The sequence below is a fragment of the Anas acuta genome, chromosome 1, assembly GCF_963932015.1.
Source record: "Anas acuta chromosome 1, bAnaAcu1.1, whole genome shotgun sequence".
Lineage (NCBI taxonomy): Eukaryota > Metazoa > Chordata > Aves > Anseriformes > Anatidae > Anas > Anas acuta.
In genome coordinates, this window is record NC_088979.1 from 147,270,477 (window position 1) to 147,294,376 (window position 23,900).

At 43.2% G+C, this 23,900-nt stretch overlaps 1 protein-coding gene and 1 long non-coding RNA gene across 2 annotated transcripts in view; one reads left to right on the forward strand and one right to left on the reverse strand.

Annotated features, from left to right (window-relative positions):
• STAB2 (stabilin 2) overlaps positions 1-23,900 on the forward strand; it is an 87,161-nt gene that overhangs the window by 51,204 nt on the left and 12,057 nt on the right. Inside the window, exons 35-59 of the mRNA XM_068664148.1 lie at positions 346-471; positions 1,865-1,921; positions 3,478-3,573; positions 4,094-4,289; positions 4,819-4,914; positions 5,875-5,920; positions 6,609-6,682; positions 8,171-8,296; positions 8,848-8,921; positions 10,853-10,924; positions 12,298-12,417; positions 12,792-12,839; positions 13,969-14,052; positions 14,131-14,277; positions 14,690-14,821; positions 15,157-15,216; positions 15,750-15,926; positions 16,007-16,096; positions 16,908-17,054; positions 18,212-18,268; positions 19,022-19,145; positions 19,408-19,557; positions 22,083-22,187; positions 22,635-22,742; positions 23,383-23,576. Of these exons, the coding sequence (XP_068520249.1) occupies positions 346-471; positions 1,865-1,921; positions 3,478-3,573; positions 4,094-4,289; positions 4,819-4,914; positions 5,875-5,920; positions 6,609-6,682; positions 8,171-8,296; positions 8,848-8,921; positions 10,853-10,924; positions 12,298-12,417; positions 12,792-12,839; positions 13,969-14,052; positions 14,131-14,277; positions 14,690-14,821; positions 15,157-15,216; positions 15,750-15,926; positions 16,007-16,096; positions 16,908-17,054; positions 18,212-18,268; positions 19,022-19,145; positions 19,408-19,557; positions 22,083-22,187; positions 22,635-22,742; positions 23,383-23,576 (2,706 nt within the window). The remainder of the gene's footprint in view (positions 1-345; positions 472-1,864; positions 1,922-3,477; positions 3,574-4,093; positions 4,290-4,818; positions 4,915-5,874; positions 5,921-6,608; positions 6,683-8,170; positions 8,297-8,847; positions 8,922-10,852; positions 10,925-12,297; positions 12,418-12,791; positions 12,840-13,968; positions 14,053-14,130; positions 14,278-14,689; positions 14,822-15,156; positions 15,217-15,749; positions 15,927-16,006; positions 16,097-16,907; positions 17,055-18,211; positions 18,269-19,021; positions 19,146-19,407; positions 19,558-22,082; positions 22,188-22,634; positions 22,743-23,382; positions 23,577-23,900) is intronic.
• On the reverse strand, positions 4,283-21,406 carry LOC137846278 (uncharacterized). The gene is made up of 4 exons (XR_011090436.1): positions 20,806-21,406; positions 16,133-16,183; positions 14,440-14,547; positions 4,283-4,937 (listed from the first exon to the last, which is right to left on the reverse strand). It is a non-coding gene; the product is annotated as an uncharacterized lncRNA (long non-coding RNA).

Genomic DNA, 23,900 nt, shown 5'->3' on the forward strand with positions numbered 1-23,900 from the left:
GAAGGTCTTCCCTGAAGCTCCCTCATTCCCCACCCCCCCAGCTCGGCTTGTTTCAGATTCCTTCGTCAAACCCTTTACCTTGACACCCTACAGTAGAAAAATCAGCTCTGCCAAATCCTAAAGATGCTAAAGATCTTCAACAGGTTCAACAATCTCATGCGCTCCAGTCCAGCAAAGCTCTTAAATGCATCAACTGGGATGTGTGCAAGTGCTTGAAGTTGACTGCACCCTTCAGTTTTCCTGAAGCAAGCCATATACACTGCTTTTTCTTTCACCCACTACCGCTCCTGTTACCACATAACTACAAAACATCTCTGCTGCTTTCTGATTGCATTTCTTTTGCAGCTGTTCATAAATGATGCACCTCTAAATTATGCAAATGTTGCAACAGACAAAGGAATTATCCACGGATTGGGAAAAGTCCTGGAAATCAAGAAGAATAGATGTGATATTAATGATACTGTGATCACTGTAAGTGGTTCTGTTTGTATAGATGCTTAAAGGCCTATCAGAGGCCATAGTAAAACACCGCTAAAGCATACAGGATAAATGACACTATTTGCGAGAAAGGAGTGCATGCAGTTTCCACTAAGGATATTCCTATCAGAGTTTTGGCAACAGTAAAAAATGATTTGATTCTACAATTAGTATACTGACTATACCGACAGCCTGGATAAAATAGAATACCACAGTAATAAGCCAATTCCTAAGTTTTAATTTTTCAGTAAATAATTATGCACTATGTTGACACATCTTCTCAGCCAAGCCACTTATTTATAAAGTTGCTAGAGGTGGGAGCAATGTAAAATATTTATACTAATGGAAAATAGGTTCTTTTCATTCCAGATAAAGATTACCTCCACATATACACATGAACTCCTCGTGCCCTCTGAGAAAATCATTCTCCCCATTTCTTTTTCCTTTTACATATGAAATACAAATGGTTTTAAATTCCTACAAAGAATAAGATGTGGTTTCTTCAGACTAGCAGAGAAAGGTTTCCTTTGTCTTTTCTCATGAACAAGTGAAATGGGACAGCAAACCAGCAGCATACCTTCCTTTTTATGGAACACACAATAGGCTAGACAACGCGGACAAAGTGAGACTTGTGCTTTAGCTAAGGCATATTTTACAGGCACAAACTTTTGTAGACTAATACTTTTCCCTGGAATACAGCCCCATATTTTATTATATTTCACTTATGGCTTTTCCTCAGCTTTGTTCAGTTGGGCACTAGGCACAGTCCTTTACTTTCTCATGGAAAATTATCTTCCGTGCTATGTTTTAATGCAGCAACATACTTCAACAAACATTTAAGCCTTTCTAAAAGTAAGCACAGATTTAGCTAAATAGGAATAATATTAAACATTGTATATCAGCTATATACCATATACTTAGGGGGTTTGCAGGACCTGACCTTACAGGTGCGAATAATTCTAGGTTATATCTGCATACACACATAGTATAGGACCACATGAGATTTCTCTAAACTGCCATTGCCCTTGTGCCACAAGTAAACCATATCTAAGCCTATGATTTGCTTCATATTGTGATTTCAATGGGTAGGTCTTTGGAAAGCATCACCTTAGCAGAGCGTAGCATAACTAAAAGAGCTTTCCCTCTCCTTTCTGTGGCAGAAGGCTTACTGTGAGCAATCCCTACAGACCAGCTGGTGAGGATGTTCTTCCTTATTGAGCAATCCAGCTGCTCTCACCACCTTTAACAAAGGGTTTATTCTGACTATGCACCTCCTGACTCACCTTGGGGCTGGGGAAATATAACAGGAAATTATGCATTCTTCTATTAAATAAGCTGCCTGTAGCTCTACACGGACTTTGTTAACAACCTTCTATTTGTGTTTAAGGAAAAGTGCAGAATTTGCTCACAGCCAACAAGTTGTCCCCCAGGAACAAAAGAAATAGTGAGTACTTTCTCATTAGAACTATTATCTTTTTTTAATCAAAACTGAGCACAGATGCATTCAATCCTGGTTTTGTTTGCTTTATATGATTGCCTCAGTTTCAACAAGTCATCATGGTTATTATGGCCTGCTACACACTTTACTCACAATCAGCAGACTCAATCCACTCTTGATCTAAACCACCCTGTGAGCAAGGGAGCAGACTCAAGAGCAGCTTAAAAACAGTTGTATCTTGAAAGAGTAGTTTTTAGTTTACACTGGGGCACCTGAAGAATTCCTTAACTGTAAAGGTTAGCTCCACTATGCAAAACTATGAGAGAGCTGAGCATGGTCCAGAGTGTTTGCTACACAAGGAATTACAGCAGCAGTTTCTACCCTTCTGACAGAGAGTACAGAAGAGCATGGTCAACCTGACCCCAGCACCGTGCCGTGTGTTACGAACACACAGAGACTTGGAGGGTGTAAAGACTTCAGGTGCCCAGGTCCCACACATGGGAACTGTGGATATTTAGCAGGCCCTTGTCAACCACGAGGAAACCCAGAGCCTCTTGCTGTCTGAATTTCATAGAAGGGCCTGGGTTGAAAAGGACCTTAGAGATCATGTAGTTTCGAGCCCCCTGCTCTCGGCAGGGTTACCAACCACTAGAGCAGGCTGCCCAGAGCTGCATCCAGCCTGGCCTTGAATGCCTCCAGGGATGGGGCATCCACAACCTCTCTGGGCAACCTGTGCCAGTGCCTCACTACCCTCTGAGTGAAAAACTTTCTCCTAATTTCTAACCTAAATCTCCCCTGTCCTAGTTTAAAACCATTCCCCTTGTCCTGTCACTAACAACACATGTAATAGGTGTTGCCCCTCTCGTTCATATGCTCCCTTCAAGTATTGGAAGGCCACAATGAGTTCTCTGGGAAAGCCCCTTTGTTGGCTTATATAATCATATTTTTCTTTATACTTGTTCTTTTTTCTTTTTTTTTTAATTAGACTAATTGTGTCAGTAATAGGATTCCAAAAGAGATCAAGTCCCATACACCCAATTAAAATAATTGGCTGGCAAAGCCCTACCAAAGTGCTCATGGGTAGAACTCAAACATGTTAACATTTAATTTATAATGAGCAGCTGGATGCTTATCTTAATCTTCTAACAAGCGTACAGCCAGACTGGTTCATCTTCTCCTGAAAGCAAACTTCCCCTACTGTTTCCAGACCTGAAAGATAACGTATTAACAGCTGTTTTTGCAGTATTTCGACATTTGGTTTTCCAAAAGAGAACTGGAAAGAACACGAAATGTTGCAGAAAGAAAGGTTGAATGGAAACTTTTTCTGAGCAGAGGCAATATTAGACATCTTTGCCACAGGGCACTTAGTTAAATTGAACATATATTCTCCAGCAAATATCATTTTAGCTAACTCATTTTTATTGCTGCAAGTATTTCCTTAGCTTTCATTGCAAATGTATGAGTCAGCGCACAGCATACATAATGTCAATTTTTTAAAAACTTTTGAAAGTAGCTGATCAATATTACACAGAAGTGCAGCTGTTTCTCCAATCTTCGCCCAGGCAGGGCAGAAGAAATACTGTGTCTTCTCGGAAAGCAACATGAGGATGTACACCATCCAGATCGGATGCCAGCCAAAGTGTGCTAAAACCATCATTGTGAGTACACCGTTCCTGTCACGGGTTTTTCACCAACGTTTCCCATTAAAACTTCACCCTCCTCATAACTGCCTCAACACACACACAGCACGTCCAGGTAGTCCCTAATGGCTGTACACAGAGGTCCTGTGTTCATCTGGGGACTCGATACAGCAGATATCAGAAGGCTAAAGGCTGCTGATGGCTGGAGCAGGGGAAGGAGTGGAATGCAGAGGGAGTTTGGGAAGGGTAACACCATGTTTATCCTTAGCAATTCCTCCACCTTTCCCTGGGGTGGCAGAGGACACCCACATCCCAGCAAGGACTTGGGATGGCAGCCTGATCCCTGGCAGTGTAAGGAGCAAGGCCACAGACAGCAGAGCTCAAGCACTGCCAAAAATCCCCACCTACAGCTCCCTCCACCCAGCAGCAGTCCCGAAAGATGATGCCCAGCAGTCACATGCATACAGCCACACCTGGAGGGGCCGGGGTCCCCTCTGCCCTGACGCTGCCCCTCAGCATGGCATTTCTCTGCCTGCAGACCAGGGAGTGCTGCGCTGGCTTCTTCGGGCCGCAGTGCCAGCCCTGCCCCGGGAAGGCCGGGAGCGCCTGCTTCGGCAATGGCGTCTGCATGGACGGCATCAACGGCACCGGCACCTGCCAGTGCGGAGCGGGGTTTGTCGGCACGGCCTGCGAGAGCTGCGCCGAGGGCAAGTACGGCCGCAACTGCGATCAAGGTACCAAGTGCCCCCGTGCCACGCTTGTGAGGGGGGTGCAAAAGGGGTGATGAGGATTGAAGGGAAATGATGAGGCCTGCAGGATGCAAAAGGAAGTCACTGTGGTTTGCGACCTACATGGCCAGCTTTCCTACGTGGGGGAAGTCCCGTGTTAGGTCTCCAAGGGGAAGGTGAAACCTCCTGAGTCCTTCTAGCTGCATTCATTCTAGATCCTGGAAACCTACATTGCTTTCAAGATAGTAGGCCAGTCCTAGAAATATCACTAACTCCTTTTCTTTCCCTGTTATGGCATTTTCTCACTGTTTTCTTGATAGAGAAGACCTTCCTTAGAGACAGCGCCTCCTACACTGGCTCTTTGTGGGCTTAGAGTGGCATCCAGCATGAATTATCTTCTTTAATACAGCTTTTTCACCAATGTTTCCCATTAAAACACAGTTTCAGTCCCTGTATTTGGGAACAGAGGAAAAATAAGCAAATTCTGAATTTCGATGCATTCTAAACACTGGCTCCCTCCCATCTCTCCCCACAGTGTGTGCATGCGTCCATGGGAAATGCAGCAGCGGGATCGATGGGGACGGCTCCTGTGAATGTGATGTCGGCTGGAGGGGAGTGACATGCGAGAGCGGTGAGTGCCCCCTCCTTTGTCTTCTGGGGAAAGAAGCGAGCATTTCAGGAAACGACAGAACTGCAGCAGTGACCAGAGCCCAGTGTCAGGTGTCCAAGTGACCTGAGCCCAGACATCCAGCAGCTTCCCATAGGCCCATGCTCAAGGAATTAATCACTGTACTAATAGAAAGTCAGCTGCTCATGAGACTTAAATGCCTTACTTAGCTAATTCTCTAGCTGTGACACCCTGTAGCTGTCCCAAAAGAACATCCTGTTTATTAAGGCTGTGTATTTTGCAGAGCAGAGTTAGCTAGCACATTCTGATCCTCAGGTCCTCCTTCCAAGAGTTTCGATAAGTTGATTTAGCTATACAACACTGGATATTAAATTATGTTCTTGTTAATGCAATAAAAATTAACTAGCAAATAAATCAGTTTGTCTTGATTTAATACAGCTCCTATACCCAATTAAATTATATTTAGACATAATTGAAATGTATTAAATATCTATTTCAGAAATCTGTATAATAAATTTTATAAACACATTAATAATAGCATTCAATATATATTGTAAATTTGCTCAGGACAAGAACAGTAGTGAAAAGAACTTTATAGCTAATGCTGACAGAATTTCAGTGGAATTTGAGCAACGTTCAGTTCCTTTGGAAACCCTAAACTTACATAATTAAGCTAACTATGTGCAAGACTCACCAGAGTAAAGATAAATGACAACAGGTGAAGTGTTTTCCTGACAACATGCTGGCATGCCTTTTCTTCAACACCACATTTAAATGGTACCTGCTGAGCTGGAGAGAGAGTCATTTAGCCAGAGGGAAGGCCTGTTTCCTTGTGAGCAAGTGATTGTCTGGTGCAGGAGCCAGAAACTCCAGCTCTGCATGGTGGTCATATAAGAGTGGCAAACTAGAAGGATATTGACTTGTAAAGCTCTGATTCCTGTTTCATTTTTTTTGCTCTTGCAGAAATCAAAGAAGATGCATGTAACACCTCATGCCATACTAGTGCTAAGTATGTATAAAGTCTCCTTTTTTGGATGAGGGAGGAGAAAACGGGGATCTATTGCAAAAAGTATGGCCAGCCTTGCTCTTTCTGAAGACTTCTCAGCAACACAGATAACACTCACGCTTTTTAACCCCAGAGATAAGGGGCAACGTTAATATAATATATTCAGAAATTAGGCTGAAATGTTCAAAAATGTGAGTGTTAAAAGGGGAAACAAATGAGATTTGGGGGCAAAAGGAGGTAAGACATTTAAACCCACACTTGCATACAGAAGGCTAAACTGTACCCCCCTGCACTTCTCCCCCTCAAAAAACAAAACAAAACAAAACAAAAAAAAACACCTTGAACCTGGGGCACTCAGACACCCAGCTACCAGCCCTTGTATATCAGTTCTGCTGTGTAAGTTGAGTGCAAACAAAATTTTGTGCAGTTTTTGGGTGAGCAGGATTTTCTGAGGTTCCGCATGAGAAAACAGGACAGCTGATAGCCCCAAAACATGCATTTTTAATACTTAAAATAGCATATCTAAAACACTTCCGGAGAGCTTGGTCTGGCTGAGTTCATTTTTATGGCTGTCACTGCAACATACTATATGGTTAAACAATTCTTTATTTCTGTGCAATTTTACCTTTGGAACAGTGCAGAGCAAAAGACCTGACTTTTTAATGTCATCTGCCTCTTTTCATGTCTCTAGTTGCCTTCTATCAAACGGGACTGCCTATTGCAAGTGCGCAGCTGGGTTCACAGGGAACGGGACATTCTGCACAGGCAAGTGGACTTTGTCTCCCTGTTGAAAAAGAGTGCCTGAAATGCACTGTGATCACAGTGAAATGGTGGAGCTGGTGAGAGATGAGCACTCCCCTATGCACCAGTTAAAAACAGGAATTGCTGCCAGTTTGCTCAAAGTGAGTGAAAGTGCAACAGGTGCAGATTCATAGCAAACAAAGGGCTCAAAACCTTCAAGTTGTGGGGCATTGTGCTAAGGGAGGCCAGAGAAGAGGGAACATACTGTGCACAACCCAGGCCCCATTGTTTGCAGAGTAATGAAAGTTATGACTTTTACTCCTTTTCCAACAAAGCCCAGCAAACAGAGACCAATTCAGGGTACAATAGCACTTCCAGCTATTGAGAGCCATATACCCCTGCCATTTCCTCAGCATTTTGAACTTGCACAGATTTCTGGGGTGATAAAATTGACTTCAGGAGCAGAGAGATCTGAGACACCCTCAGAAAAGGGCAGCAGCAGCTTATCCTAGCTGTCCCTCCAAGAGCCTTGGATATCCAGATTTATGTGTTTCCAGCTACAGTGGCTGTAATGTTACAGTTTCTTTACCTAATCTGTAACTGATTAAAATCCTAATGCTGTTGGGAACAGAAGCATATCTGCCTGACAATGGCTGGCCGGGTCCTCATTGAAGACCTTAACACTCTTAACTCTGGCTGCTTTGATTTTTTCTTCTGGCACAAATCACCCAAGGCCATTTTAATGTACCAGTATGAAATCTCCCATGCACAGGGGGATGTAGGTCACCCGAAAGGGGCTCTATGCTCACCCTGAAGAAGGATTCCCTGGCAAACACCTACAGAAGTCATCTCCCCAGGCTGGCTGTTAGAGCTGCTGGAACAGCCATTTCAGGTCATTTGGGGGCAAAAACTAAAGTAATGTTTGAGCTAGTTTGATTCACACTGGAGATCAGAAGAGGTCCCCTCCCTGCTTTCTAGGTGGCCCAGGCAAGGTCATTTTTTGAGCCTCTGACTCATCCAGGGCTGCAGAACAGCACAAGCTTCCATCTGAGTAAAAAACGGGACTTTTTCCTCACAGGAGGCCTGGGTGGTATCAGAGTCAAGACCTCCTGCAAGAAAAGGCCATTTGATCTTTGTACAGAAAAGGGCACGCTAAGGAAAACCTCCAAAAGCCTGTTTAATCTAGAGAAGAGTACAAAGAGCCCTTTTTTTGTTGGAATGTGCAGAATCATGAAATGGGAAGTTACCAAAAGGCAGTTCTGGATTAATTCTTGTCTTCCAGACCAGACACATCTCAGCTTTCCTTCTTGCAGTAACAGATAATAAATAAATAAATAAATAAATAATAAAACAATAAATAAGAGATAATAAATAGCTAGCACTAATGACATCTATGACCTAAATTAGAAACATTCAGAAGATGTCAACAGATCCCTTCAGGAGTTTGAGACAACTATCTGTAAGAAGCTATGTAAGCATATTTGTTTAATCTGAGCTGTCACCCCTGTTCAGCTATTGACGCTTGCGAGACCAACAATGGTGGCTGTTCTGACAAAGCAGAGTGCAGAAAAACAACGCCTGGAAATAGAGTGTGCATCTGCAATGCTGGGTACACTGGAGACGGAGTAGTCTGCATCGGTAAGCATTCCCAATGTCTCATATGTCACCAGGAGGGAAATTACAGGAGTGAACTTTCCTGTACATGGAAGAAGATCCGTGTGCTGCTCTGATCCTAAGTGCAGTTTCCTGATACTAGAGACCTTGGTGCCAAAGGCATCTCAACAGTCTTTCTTGCAGCACCACGCGGTTAATAATACTTGACAAACCTTGTCATCCAAAGCAGCGCAGTGTTACACCAAAATTAATAGAGATCTACCTCTCAGCAAAGATAGCCCCATCACTAGCAGGTTCATACACTCATGTTCCTCTGACCATTGCAGACTTAAAGACTGAGAGACTGCTGTACCATATCTCTCCCCAGGTATGGTTTTAAAAACGCTGACAGACGTGTTTTAGCTTTTACCAAGGCAACTACAAGGCCCAGACTGATTATAACTAAATCAAATGACTTTCATTGATTCACAGCTGTCCAAAATCTGCATTCCTAGCATGCTTAACTTAAGATTCACCCTTCTTGGGTTTTCAGAAGTCGCTCATTTTTATTTTTTGCTACTGTTTGTTTTACAAAGAAATAAACCCCTGCCTGGAGAACAATGGTGGATGTGACAGAAATGCAGAATGCACCCAGACTGGACCCAATCAAGTGAGTACTTTATCAGCACAGATAAATAAGACTGGCCAGCTGCTTACAGTTGGAGGTGGGGTGGGGGAATATTCCCATCTCAACTTTGTTTTGAGATGGAAAACTGGGTTTCGTACCAAAAATTCTGAAAAGTGTGTGCTTCCCTCAAAAATGTATTTGAGGGGCAATCTGCACAAACATGAAAAATTGGATGTCATTGAGAGAAATGACATTCTGTGATTCTATGAAATCCAAAACGGCAGAGGAAAGCAATATTATGCTTTCTCAAACAATTGTTTTTCTCCCTCGGGAGGTTTTCATGTGAAAACCTGTCAGTTTTAAAGTATTGCTAGACATTTCTTTTTACTGCGATGGAATTTTTCCATGGACAGTTTCTATTTCAGACTAGCCCATCTCCCAACATAACTGAAGCATAACACAAAGAAATAACAGAGACCAAATCACACTTCTGTTACAACGGTTACAAAATACCAGCAGCTCCTTCTCCAGTGTTCTGCAACTCCCATGCAGAAATACAGAGTATTCTCCAAAGAAAGAAGTGCAAAAGGGCTAAGGGGAAAAGGGTTAACAAGAAACAAATTGGCCCAGGCAATCAACTGACAGATTAGCGTTTCTATTTTTATACCAGATCCATAAGAAGCTGAATTCCCCGACTGCAGCACTTCCTTGTTGTCCCTCTACAGTTTCATATTGGTTAGTGAAGGACTGTAATCCTCCAGGAGGCACTGTACAGCCGTATTTATTCAGGAACGATGCAGAAAACAGATCAGGAGTCAGAAGCCAGTTCCTGCCTTCCACTTGTCCAAGGACAGGAGGGGCAATAATCCCCATCAGCCCTTTTAGCCTGTACTGATCAATTAACTCTTTCCTTTGACTGTCATTAGTAAGTGAGCACATTTCTGATGGGAACACAGAACCATTTACTCCTTCCCTGGCCCTCTGAACAAGACAACAAACAGCTATGTTCTTCCACAAACCCTCACTGGTAATAGAAGTTGTGGCTACAATATACGTATTTATCCTTCCTTACCCATGGGAATAGAGTTAACATGGGAGCAGTAATAACCTCTCCTACAAAATCCCATCCCTGCAGAGCCAATTCTATAAAGGCCAGTAAACACTTCTGCTTTCTGTAGGAGTTTCAGCTGTTCAGATACATAAAATTCTGCTATTACACTGCCTAGCACATTTTTCTCTGATACAGAAAACTCCTTGAAAATTCAATCTCCTACATATTAAATGTGCACTCTAAACTGAGAGCATCAAGCAGTGAATTGGAGAGAAGTCATTTCTTTGCAGCCATGTTACAGTTATCACAAAAATGAAATACTAAGTGCAAACCAGAGCAATCCTGACATAAACACTGAATACATTGCCACCAAGTGTGAAGCTATCAGTAATATCAGGACACAATCCCAAATGTGTATTGCAGATATGTTTCATAACTTAAAACAAACAAGCAAACAAAGACAGAGGAGGATTAAAAAAAAAAAAAAAAAAAAAAAAAAAAAACTTATGGAGATAAAATAGGGGTAATTTTAGCCTGTTTTACTGACAAGATGACTATCTGCAGATTTCCAAAGGGTCATTTCAAGTGACCAGAACAGCAGAGGTGAGACACAGAGATGGACAGGCAGGGAAGGGACACATAGGGTCTCTCAGAAATTGTTATTTCCTGGTCTCAGTCTATGGTTTCTCAAGCTGGCCAAGAAATGTTTGCAGGAGAGATGAAGTACTTTTTAGCTTAATAATTTATAAACCATCTCACTAAGAAATGGGATTCTGAGTTCTTGCTATTTACCAGAAGTGTTAATTTGGGGAAAAAAGAAAAAAAAAAGAAAAAAGTAAATTCAATATAAACATGCTGAAAAAAAAAAAAAAAAAATCAAACACCTTTCCCTACATGCATGTTTTCTATTTTTCCTCTGTAGGCAGTATGCAATTGCTTGAAGGGATACTCTGGAGATGGCAAAAGATGCACATACATCAGCCTGTGTTCACAAGTAAGTATCACTTTAAGGAGAGTACAGTCTTGTGATAACCATTACCCTCTGGGCTTTGGTATGCATTCAGGACTAAGTCAGATAGGTAGATCACTCCTTCTATGCACAAAAACCACTTAGATTAGTATCTAGTTTTCAAACATGTTTAGTTCAGTTCTTGCTTTAGTGCTGTCACTATTTTGGAAACTATGCAGTAAGGACTTTTCCTGGACCACAGCCTGGACACAATACAAGGGCCTGGACTCATCACAAAGTCCCAAAAACAACTCGAAATCAGATCTAGAGAAACAGACCATGGTCTGTAACGGTAAATTGTAAGTCACATCTCCTAAGCAGATTTTTTGTTACTGAGAATTCAAATAAAAAGCCACTATGTCTAAAGGTGTGTTCACAACCCAAAGGGCTAACCAACATTTTAGTTAGTATGAGAAAAAAAAATGCAGTTTCTTGGTAAAGCAATTAAAGAGCATGGAACGAATGTTAAGAGATTAAAACTTTTCTTCATCGGAAGGTCAAAAGAAAAAAAAAAATCTCCACACAAATCATTTCTCTTCTTTGCCTCCCCAACTCCACAAGTTGCAACCCAGGCTTTCCCACGACATTCCCCATCCCGACCTTCATCTGTCACTGCAGACTGAGAATTAGCCACATCCATTTCACACAGTCACTGCTAACCACGTGTTCATGAGCAATGTGGTGCTCTGCACCAGCCGCATTGCTCTGCTTCTTGGCAGGCTGCAGCAGGGATATATCTACTCTCCCATACACATTAATCCTTTGTGCTCAGAGCACAGTGACAATAATTCTCATCGTCCCTGACTGGCCTGTCAGCAGACTTTCTCTAACCTTGAAAGGTCGCTGAGATGAAAGAGCAAGGGCAAAATCAGAAGCTGGAGGAAGGATAGCTCAAAATTATGAGCCACTATTTCCTATGCTTTTTCTTTTTCCTATGCCATGTTCTGGCTATTTTGCTTCCACCTGGCTAATTATGCCATAAAAAATAAAAGAATAAAAAAATAGAGCCTTAAAAAGTGTTACCATCAGACTAGAAATTAATCTGTCTTCAATGTAGCCAAACCTCTGTGCAGCAAAGCCTCATAAAAAACTATAATAAACCCAAAGGAGTTTCTGCTCCTACTCAGGGCCCATAGTAAAGGATCCCTGAGATAAGCATCACTGGAAAGGACACCACAACACAAGCATGTAGAAAGAAAACAAGACAACTTTCTCAGTTTTTCCTGATCTGCTCTCAAGTTCAGTCCTCTTAAGCTATACAAAAAAAAAAAAAAAATAAACAAAAAAAAAAGTGATGACCTGAAATTGTTTTATTACACCTGGAAATGAAGGAATATTTTAAATTTTGATCTTACCAGAATAATGGAGGGTGCAGTGAGTTTGCCATCTGTAATGACACCGAGCTAACAGAAAGAACCTGCACCTGCAGACGTAACTATATTGGAGATGGATTTAAATGCCGAGGCAATATCTACCAGGTAAAGCGTTGTGTATGTTTGCTTATTGTATTTCAGATAGCTATTTCATACAACAGCTGTCTCTTGAAAACATGCCTATTTTTTCTTGGATACCTTGGTAAATCTAGCCCAGAATTTGCAGTTTGTAAAAAACAACTACACTGATGGACAGTTGTTATGACTGCAGTACTAGCACATTAATATTTTAATTAATATTTTTAAGTTTCAAAAGAAGCCTGTTATTTCATAGAGCAAGGTAAGATAAAACAGGAGTGATGGGAAGCATTCACTCTAAGCCAAAATTTACTTCTTTTTCAAGTGCTGCATTTGGTAGGATTCTATAGAAGTTGCTCCAGATTTGCAGCAATGTTACAAAGTCTTGTTCTTGGTTGCAGGAACTCCTCAGGGACTCCAACACATCTAGGTTTTATTTTCACTTAGAGGTAAGAAAAGGGTCTTTTGTTTGTTTCTTTTTTGCATTGAGGGTGTGGAGGGGGGTGGAAATAGGCAAGGATCTGTTGTGTACCAACACCCTTCAACATAATCAGGACTGAATTTGGATCACCAGTCCCAATCGTCAGTCACTAATACCAGAGATGCTCCAATTTAAACTATTAACTGCTATTAAAAACCTCTAGAGAATTAATAATTTAGAAAATTAGGGGCACATAAGACCTCTAGACCAGGCATAAAATTGAAGCATTTACCTGTTGGTCTGAGATCTTCCAGCACTTGTCTCAATTCTGAGGTGAGCAAATATCATTTTTCTACCACCACTGTTGCATTTCCAGTTTGCTACACCATTTCCCGTTCTCCTTCTGAAACATCACAGGATGTTGATGTGCTTTGCTGGCATGCATTGCCAGTTGTTGCTGTTTTCCAGAGAACAGCAGCAGCAATTACCTGCTCACCCATGAGGCTCAGAACAGCATAAATCTATGCATTGGCTTACTAGTCAAAGACATCTTTTAACTTTGGTTCTGCTACCATGGTAGATGAATGAATTTGTCTCACTTTAGCAGAGCTCTCTGCTTATTTCAGATTACCAGTGGTCATTGCAATGTGCCTGCAATACTCCAGGTCCTTTTGTACCACTAGCAGTAATAAATTTACGCCTAGGTACGAGCAACCATGTATCAGCTAAATGCATGCACAAACACATTCAAACATCCATTTTTAGACCTCTCAAGATTAAAGGATTTATTCAGTCTTCTTGCCCAGAAGGAAATAGCCTCCTTCATCATCCCTACACTTAGCATTGATCAAGAGCTTTCCCTCTTGTATTCCTGTTCATTATTGTAGAGAAAACAGGCTAAGCTATAAAACAAAAGAATGAACAAAAGAGAGAAAAAAGATCAGTTTTGTGCACAGTGGTGGCAGGCGGGGATGAGAAGGAAAGCCCACACCATAGAAAGAAGTTTCTCTCCCCTTCACGTTGCAAGAGAAGGGAGCTGAGCGTGTGGCAGCAACAGGGCTGTGGGAACCACGTCCCACAGAAAGGGGTTGCCCTGGCTCCACATGAGCTACATGCACTAAGGACTCTGTTCTGCTTTGTTCTTTTAAATCTGGCAGGCCTTGTCTATCAGAGATATTGCCGGCCCAGGCCCCTTCACTCTGTTCGTGCCTCACACAGACGTATTAAACAGCAACCCACAAGTAAGTAAGAAGGCTGGGAGTATTTGGATTGAGACACCTTGCTTAGCTGCATCTCAACTCCTCTGCTCTCTGTTGCAGGTGAGGGACTGGCTCGCCAAAGGGGAGATGGCACAAATCCTTCGGTACCACATGGTGGGCTGTGCCAGCCTGCTGTATAGCAACCTGAAGACAGTCAAGAACGTCACCTCTCTGCATGGGGACCAAATACAGATCACCTATTCTCAGGTAACAGGGTGAGGAAAAGGTAAGGGTCTGATTAATAAAACTGTCTGCTCTCATTTAACCTTTTAAAAACTGTAATGTTGCTTTTCCTCCTCTGATGCATAAAAATAAATAGTATTAAAAAAAATAAAAATTGTCCATTCAGGCAAAACATTCAGTACTTACCTGCTACATTAAGACTGGAGTTGTACCATCCTTGCTTTGATGCAAGTTGTCTTACCCTCCAACTCTGGTTTGCTTGTGTCCTCCAAACAACCACTCTCTCTCACTGTGCTTGTAAAAAACAAGAGGTAATTTATTAAAAGGGAAGCTACTGTTTGTTTCCAAGAAAGAAGGGTCACTATATAAAAGAAATTTGGCATAAACCTCACTGTCCAACAAAGTTCCACAGAAAACATTTTTGTTGCCTTTTCAGAATTCAGTGTATTTGAACAATAAAGCTGAAATTATATTCAGTGATGTTGTTGGCACAAATGGCGTGATTCATATCATAAACCAAATCCTGGTCCCATCACATATTCAGGATTTCCCCCCAGGCCCTAAGAAGGTGAGTGCAGCTTTTTGTCATTCTCATCTCAAGGGCTTTTATATCTAACAGTAACTGTAGTTATCATGAAAGTCATACAAGAAGCAGCATTACTAAGACAACCTTATTTGTCAATGTCAAGTTATTTTTATATAAGTTTAACATTATATTCAAAATTCCTCTTACACTGTTCTTAGCATAAATATAATTCCTGAGTAAATTCCACACAGGGCTTTTACAATGGCTTTGATTTCGTAACAAAAAGCTTACAGGGGAAAGCAAGCTAATATCTGCTTTTAAAATATCCCTATGATGTACTTATTAGATAAATCTCCTGACTACTCCTTTCTTTGTAGGAAAGCCTAAAAATGGTTGCAGCTAAACATGGGTACATCCTATTCAGCAATTTGCTAGAGGTAAGTGGACAAGAGTCAGCAGCCATCAGGCACAGGTTCTAAACAAATACAAGAGAAAAAAAAAAAAAAAAAAAAAAACACAGACAGGGTGCACAACATCAGTAGCAGGATGGTGCTCAGTGGAGCCAAAGGACTCACAACAAGGTATGTGACACCCCCAGTCACCACCTGGCTCCCTCCAACAGACATGGGGGAGATGTCAAGCAGACCCACCACCAGCTTTCCCCTTCCAGCCCAGCTCCGTCCTACCATGTCAAATTACATGGCCAAGGTTTGGCCCAAGTATGACTTTAAGCCCAAAGCTAGGTCTGCAATATGATTGATTATTGGTGGGCAGATGAAACACTTCTGGGTCATTTAACTCAACTTGGGCAACTCAACTCTGTTTTTTAAAGTCATGACATTGGCAAGCTGGTGACCAGGCAGCCCACATGGCCACTGCATCTCAATTATGCCAGCTTTCACCTCATAGGGTCAATATCCTTTTAGAGGGAGCATTAATCTCATACACACAGAATTTTGGCATGTTGCAGAAAAACAACCTGCTTGGGCTGATCAACGATCCCATTCACAAACCCGTCACGCTATTCTGGCCCACGGACACAGCTATCCGTGGGCTGCCGCAGGAACAGCAGGACTTCCTCTTCAGGAAATCCAACACGGACAAACTGGTGCAGTACCTCAAATTCCACATCATCCGTGACGCTGAGGTAAGACCCATGCTTTTTTTAGGACTATTGCCAAGGCAAAGACAGGGGAGCCTGGGCACGCACATCTCTCTTGTTTCCAGGTTTTGGCCTACCAACTCCCTCGCTCCACCTCACTGAAGACCCTGCAGGGCTCCAACCTTACCATTAGCTGTGGAGATAACACGGAGATTGTAAGTATTTTCCCTGCCAGCACCTCTACCCCTTACCTCTGCCATTGGATTCAGTCATGCAATCCACTCTGTGCCTGCACTCAGTCCCTAGAAAGGATCAGTAACACCAAAACTTAATTTCTCCTTGCCTGTCCATGCCAATAGCCACAAAACTGCAGCAGCCACCCCAACCCATTCAACAGGCTAGATGGTTTGCAAGATTTTTTGGAGTTGTCATTTCCTCTCTTGTAAGATGCTATTTGTTCAAAACAGCTCTCAGATACCTCAAAAGACAATTACTATCACATTAACTTCTCCTACAATGAAATACACAATGAAAAACCATTAGGACAGAGCTGGCTTTGGCAGAAGCCTCATGGATACAGCATCTGGGTGCAAACTCTGGTTTGCAAGCATTCACATGCCAAGATTGTAGGCAAGTATGCAACCCATCAAGCCAAAACAATGGCATGTCTTTCCTCTGCAAACAGGTCATACCCACACATTCTCAGACAAGCATCTGCCTCCGCACATGTGGCTAAGCTTACAGAGTGTACAACTGTGGACACTGTCAGCTTTAGTAAATGGACATGATCTGGCATCTGTGAGATTGTAGCACTGTAATCTGTAGGAAAAGAGATCTCCAAATTGATTTCAGGCCCCTGCAGTCATCAGGGTTACCTACAGGACAGTTTGACACACCATTGTGTATCAGAGCATTCCTACAGAGGGAGGATCATCCCCTTTTCCCATCCAGGATCTGGATCCAATCTGGCCCCACAGAAAACTGCCTCACCATTTTTCATACCACTCTCCCCATCCCCTCTCTCAGGGCGCCCTCTTCCTGAATGACAGACAGTGCAAGATCGTGCAGCGGCAGCTGGAGTTTGACGGGGGCATCGCCTATGGCATTGACTGCCTGCTGACAGACCCCAGCCTGGGGGGACGCTGCGACAGCTTCTTCGCCGTGGAATTCATGGTCAGTCCAGCTTTTTTGATCATTCTCCCACACACCGAAGCCACAGCCCACAGGCCAAACACTGGCCTCAGAAGAACAAGGGGCAATGCTCACAGCTGCTTTGACACTACCATGGTTAAGTCTCATCACTTCAGTTTGGATTCACCTGTGCTTTGTATCCACCACACCGGTTAGAGCTATGCCCTTGGTCTCTCATATTTCTTGCTTTCACAAAATCTCTCTCAACACACCTAAATAGGCACTGCTAGCATGGAGGAAGTTTCCTCCATGAACTTCAATGTGACCTACAAACAGGAAGTTGTGATACTCACAGATATCCAGATGCACCCAGCACACTCAGGGTACCCATACACTGCCAGCAAGGACCATGTTGGCATCCATTAGGAAGAAGGAAGGTTTCTGGAATTCATCACTGACATTGAACACCCCACTGATAGCATTTTTCAGAGGGCAGGCACTTGTTGCTAAAGGTGGACCAAGTGATGATGGTAAAACAGGGATTTCCTGACAGGCTCAGGCAGCTTTGCATCCTCCTTCTCTCCCTAGCTAGTGGTTTTGTTTCTGAAGCCCTCGTTAGTTTCAGTATTTCCCAAATAAAATATTGTTAAATGGTTTAAAGACCAAATTTTCTTTAGTTTAATTCAAAACTTATAAAAAATACTTAGAAGTAAATACCTTTTCATGAAATTAGTCTGAAAAAAATCTTGGAGTTTATATTTCAGTTATAAACCCAGTGATTTTTCATAGCGTGTATGCTTCAGTCACCTTTTGTTTCATGATTTTGTTAAACAAAATGGATATAATGCGGTCAGGTCAATGTTTCCTGAGAAGTAACTGATTACCAGTATTCCAAATTAGACAGCCAGATCTGATGCACCTGACATCAATATTTGTTTACTTGCTTGTTTAGATCAGGAGTAAATTTCTTCTGGTATGAACATTTGCTTCTTGTATTTCAAGGCACTAAATTAAGGTAACTATTTTGTTGTCATTCTACAACAACTTTGGAGAAAGGGGAGAAATCCGTTTCAAACATGACAAATCTGCATTCTTTTCTGCTCATATTTATTGCTCACATCAAACAGACACTTCTTGTCAGTTTGGAATTGCCTTTTCCTGCGACTGTGTTTAATTTCTCTCCCCTATTTTGTACACAGGGGTACTGTGCTAGCTGTTTCAGTGGTTCTAAGTGCCCTCCAGGGACAAAACCAAAGGTAATACATTAAAATCTTGCGTTTAAGCAGCCTAACTTGCTCTTCTCTGTACTTCAGCTCTATAAATACCTGAGGGGACAATGTAAAGAGGATAGTGCCAAACTTCTCTCAGTGGTGGCCAGTGATAGGACAAGGGGTAGTGGGTATAAATTGAACCACGGGAGGTTTCATTGCCATATGAAGAAGAAATTCTTTACAGTTCAAGTGACAGAGGACTGGAACAGGCTGCCCAGAGAAGCTGTAGAGTCTCCTTCTTTGTAGATATTCAAAACCCACCTGGATACAATCCTGTGTAACATGCTTTAAGTGACCCTGCTTGAGCAGGGGGCATGGACTAGATGACCTCTGGAGGTCCCTTCCAACCTCAAACATTTTGTGATTCACATACACAACTCGAGTAAGTTGCTTGTCAAAAAGAGTGAATCCTCAACACTGAAACCATACTCTAAAGTGAGACCATAAAGGCCCAGGGACAAAGCTACCCCAAGGCAAGCACCCACATAGTGAAGGGATGATTGTCGGCCTCACACAGCATCTGCCATAGCAAGTACTTCAATTGACTTCAGAGTAGCCCCTCTGTCCTCGTTAACAGAGCTTAGCAAGCTGAGTGAGAAGACTGCAGCCTCCCACATCACATTTTGATTCAATGTATAGCAGAAATGGCAATTAAAAAAGAAAAACAACCCAGACCTCCATGTAGCACTCATCTTCCTGTGTTTTCCCCCTCTCCGCACTGCCACACGTGATGCCCAGGAAGGGATCTACCGATGCACGTATGAGACCTACGGGCTGCGAAGGGACGGGTGCCGCAGGAACTGCTCCATGCTCATCCACACAGCCAAGTGCTGCAAGGGCTACTTCGGGCCAGACTGCCAAGGTAGGACCCCCTGAGCACAGCCTTTCTGACAGGATTTGTAAGAGCATCTCAAGGATCTCAGCATGTGAAGCATGCTGTCAGAAGCATCACAGCTGCTCTTACAAATCCTACCAGAGATGCATTTATTTGTATTTCCATGTTCAAGATTCGACAGAACAATAACGAACAGCAACAATGAATAAGCATGCACTTAAGCTCAACAACCTATTTCTGTTTTTTCTCTCTCTCTTTAAAACAAACAAAAAAACACAACACTTTTCAGCTTGCCCAGGGGGTCCAGAGACACCATGCAATAACCACGGCTCCTGTGATGATGGATATGCTGGGACAGGAGAGTGCCGCTGCGACAGCGGCTTCAATGGGACTTCGTGTGAGCTGTGTCTACCAGGCAGATACGGCTCCAACTGCAAACGTGCGTTTAAGTTTCCTTTCCATACTGCTGCCCACCTCAAGCCTAAGCCATTTTGTCAGTGACGGGTTTTTAAGTAAACCAAAAAACTCGTCCTCCTTCCAATGCTACCGTTTCTCTTGAGCACTTCCTCACACAGACGGATGGCTCGAGATCTCAGAATGGAGGAGGAGGAGGCAGTAGCTTTCCTTTGCTTTCCCTGGAGGGCTTTTCCTATTTTTGCATGGCAAGTAAGTAACGTGAAATGGAGGCACAGCCAGGGCTACCAAGCATTTTCAACTACCTCACAGCCTTCTTTCGTATCCCCATAAAAGGCAGGTCAGCATTTTAGCAATACAGCTCCTTGAGGATTGCAGGAGGCCAAGGCCCTGCACTACTTTTGCAAAAGAGAAGATTAAGGGCACTGAGATGAAGGCAGTTTTTGTAGAGGGACAGCAGCCAAGAAACTGCTCACATAATCCACTTTGCTGTGGTCTTAAACATAGCTGAGGTGGAACCAGGATCAACATCATCCTTTGAACTCAAATGTTTTCTCAATATAATACCTTCAGAGGGGAAGCTACCATATTAACTGCCATAACACTTCCATCGTAACTGTGTACATCTGTAGTGCTCATGAAATGCATAGGGCTGGGGTATTAGAGGCTAGATACCTTTAGGTTGAAAGCAAGGTATCAGGCTTGGATACCAATGCTCAGGACTAAGTTTATTTCCAATTTTTCCATTTTATAGGACACCACAGCATAAATTCCATTTAAGCTGATAAATACCATGACCAGTTTCAAACTAACAACAACAAAAAATCTTATAGCCCCTTCTTTTTAATGCATACTTACATCAACCAAAAACTAGGTAAATGGACTAAAAGAAAGTCAAAGCATGAAACTCCTTTTGAGCAGGACTAAGTTTTCACAGAATGAGAATTTCACCAAATCCCACATCATTACACTCATTAAAAAAGAACATTTGAGGAAGAGAGATGAGGCAAGAAAGGATGATACTTCGTTATATTATAAAACAGAATTATTAATAATTCTTCAAGAGGGACTCAGCATGAAAGTTATTACAGCACCTAAAGAGTGGGGGAAAGACATCATCTATGGATTAAAGTAACACCTCATGCTTCAGCTACAGGGCACAAAGGGTAACGCCCCACATGTGAAAGGAATGCAGAAGCTTTAAGTCATAAAAATGTATAAAACCTAAAGAACACATTACAGATAACTTATCTATACGGCAAAGTTCACTAACCTCATTATTTGGCTTCCTTAATCAGACAGACCTTCTCTCTTCCCACACACCTCTGGCTAAAAGGATTCCCCACAACTAGCAGGTGTTGCATGTTAGGACAGGATCAAGCTGGGTCTTCATCTCAACCATTAACTCCTTCCTGGTTCTTTGTGAGGTTTGCTACTCCTATCACTGTGCAGTTCAATACTCATTATCAGAGTCACATTGAACTAATGCCAATTATAAAATCGTAAGATCACAGGATAATTCAGGTTGCAAGGGATGTCAGAAGCTCTCCAGTCCAGTCCCTGCCCAAAGCCGGAATCAGCTCTAAGCTCAGAAAACATAGTTCAGGGTAGGTAGAATAGAACAGCATAGCATAGCATAGAATCAATAAGGTTGGAAAAGACCTCCGAGATCATCCGGTCCCACCAACATCCCACCACCACCACCAATATTGCCCACTAAACCATGTCTCTAAGCACCAGGTCCAACCTTTCCTTGAACATCCCCAGGGACGGTGACTCCACCACCTCCCTGGGCAACCCATTCCAATGCCTGACTGCTCTTTCTGAGAAGAAATATCTCCTAATTTCTAACCTAAACCTCCCCTGGTGCAACTTGAGGCCATTCCCTCTAGTTCTATCACCTGTGAGAAGAGGCCGACCCCCAGCTCCGCACACCTTCCTTTCAGGGAGTTGTACAGAGCAATAAGGTCTCCCTTGAGCTTCCTCTTCTCCGGACTAAACAACCCCAGATCCCTCAGCCGCTCCTCACAGGACTCGTGTTCCTGGCACCTTCACCAGCTTTGTAGCTCTTCTCTGGATGTGTTCCAGGGCCTCAAAGTCCTTCCTGTAGTGAGGGGCCCAAAGCTGAACACACTATATGAGGTGTGGCCTCACCAGAGCTGAGTACAGGGGACGATCACCTCCCTGGTCCTGCTGGCTGCACTATTCCTGATACAAGACAGGATGCCATTGGCCTTTTTGGCCACCTGGGCATATTTCTGGGTCATTCATGTTCAGGCAACACCCCCAGATCATTTCTCTCTGCACAGCTTTCCAGATCTTGTTAGGGCTTGCAAACCTCTCAGAACGGAGACAGTCCGGCTGCTCCAGACAGTTAGGTCCACTGCATGCATGGCCTCATGGTGAAAAACAGTGAGGTTAGACTTAGCTAAATTATTACCAGGTAATACTGTATCTGAACTGACAGTCTAGGGGATGCTTCTCTAGGGAATTATTTTCTCCTCTCCCAATGGCAACTGTATAAATGATCTTTCTGCATTTCTTTTGCAGTCTGCGAATGCAAGAACAATGGCCAATGTGAGGAAGGATATTCAGGAACAGGACGATGTTTCTGTGAAACAGGATGGACTGGCCGGCTGTGTGAAACCAAGCTAGGTCTCTGCCTCACCTCCATGGACCCTGTCACTTGGAGCACTGGGTTGATAGCATTCACAAGCCAACAGGGGGGTTGCATGGAGGAGAGATAGAAAGTGCTAATATCAGAAGCTGTCAGTGGAGGCTAAGGGAGCTCCCAAGAGCACTGATTTGCAGAGAGAGGCTGTGTACATAACTGCTCTAGACCGTGAACAAGCCTCTTCACATCCCTGCCTTGCATGAAATAGGAATATGAGCACTTGCCTCCCCTGTGGAGGTGCTTGGGGCTATGTGAGGGAAGGTATTATCCAACAGCTAAGCAGTCATAAAAAATATTTACAATGTCTAGTTAGCAAGACTGCTGCAAGGGCTTTCCTTTCTGCCCAAGGGCATTGGGCATTGTTCTGAAACAAGGGCATTGCTATATAAAATACCATTTTCATCTCTGCTGTTTTGCCTTCCTCACAGCTCTGCTGCCAGTGTGTTCCCCAAGCTGCTCCGCCAACGCTGTCTGCATGGAGAACAACACGTGCCAATGCAAGCCGCTTTACAACGGAGATGGGATCACATGCATAGGTGAGCTCCCTCTCACATTCATGGCTGCTACAAAATGTGGGTTTACCATCCACCAGGAAATGTTGGTGGCTATCAAGCTGAAAAACTTCTGAAATGCTGTGAGTGTAACAAATTCAGAAGATGTACACATCAGTGCTTTCAGAGGCAGGTGGCTGGTTGCAGCAGGCTTCGCCAAGCCCGAGTACGAGCAAGAACCATGCTTCAGTCATGTTTTGGAAACAGCAGGGTTTTCAGCAGTATTGCACTTACAGGATTGTCTTTGCTGACTTTAGGCAACGCAGCTCCTCCATAGTATCAGTGCAGAAACAGTCACCTCTGAGCCAGGTGTCTCACATCCTCAAAGTCACCCTGCCTAGAGCCGAGTCCCCAAAAGGCAGGTCTCTCAAACTGCCAAGGGGCAGAGCAGAATCTCTGGGTGTTGATGCCATTTCTCCTAAAGCAAGGACATCTGGCAAGGGCTCCAAAGCCCACAGGGATAGCACTTGCACAAGTTCCTCAGGACACCCAAGCAGTATTTTTACCCAAACAGGTGTTCTAGTGTTTTTAGCGTACCTTAAAAAAATTGGAGGTGTTTTATCTTTGTGAAGAACATCCTCTTTAAAAGCAGACTTCACTGATGCACTTTATTTTCTCTGCACAGCTGAAGACCTTTGCAAACAAAACAACGGCGGGTGCCACAAGGCAGCCGAATGCACACAGCTCGGGGTGAAGGTCTTCTGCAGCTGTCAGAAGGGATACAAAGGAGATGGATTTACATGCCTTCCTATAAACCCTTGTGCTGATGGGTTCAATGGAGGCTGCCATGAACATGCCATTTGCACTGTCACAGGACCAGTAAGTTGAATAATTTTCATTTCCACAGGAAGTCTGGGGCACTTCTTACTGGTGCCAACAGAAGTCTTCTTCCCAGCGGCACCATACTCTGTGCCTCTCAAAGCCCGCTGTTTTCCAAAACAGTCTTTAGATAACTCCAGCCTACTTTCCACATCAGCTTGGCATCATTTCAGCTGAGGAGTGAGAAAGGATTTGAGACCTTTGCTCTAAGGAAAGAGGTACTGCATTTGTGGTGGTTTTACTTGGGTGGGCAGCCAAGTTCCACCACAGCCACTCTCTCACTCTCTCTCCTCAAAGGGAAAGGGGGAGAAAATATGATGCAAA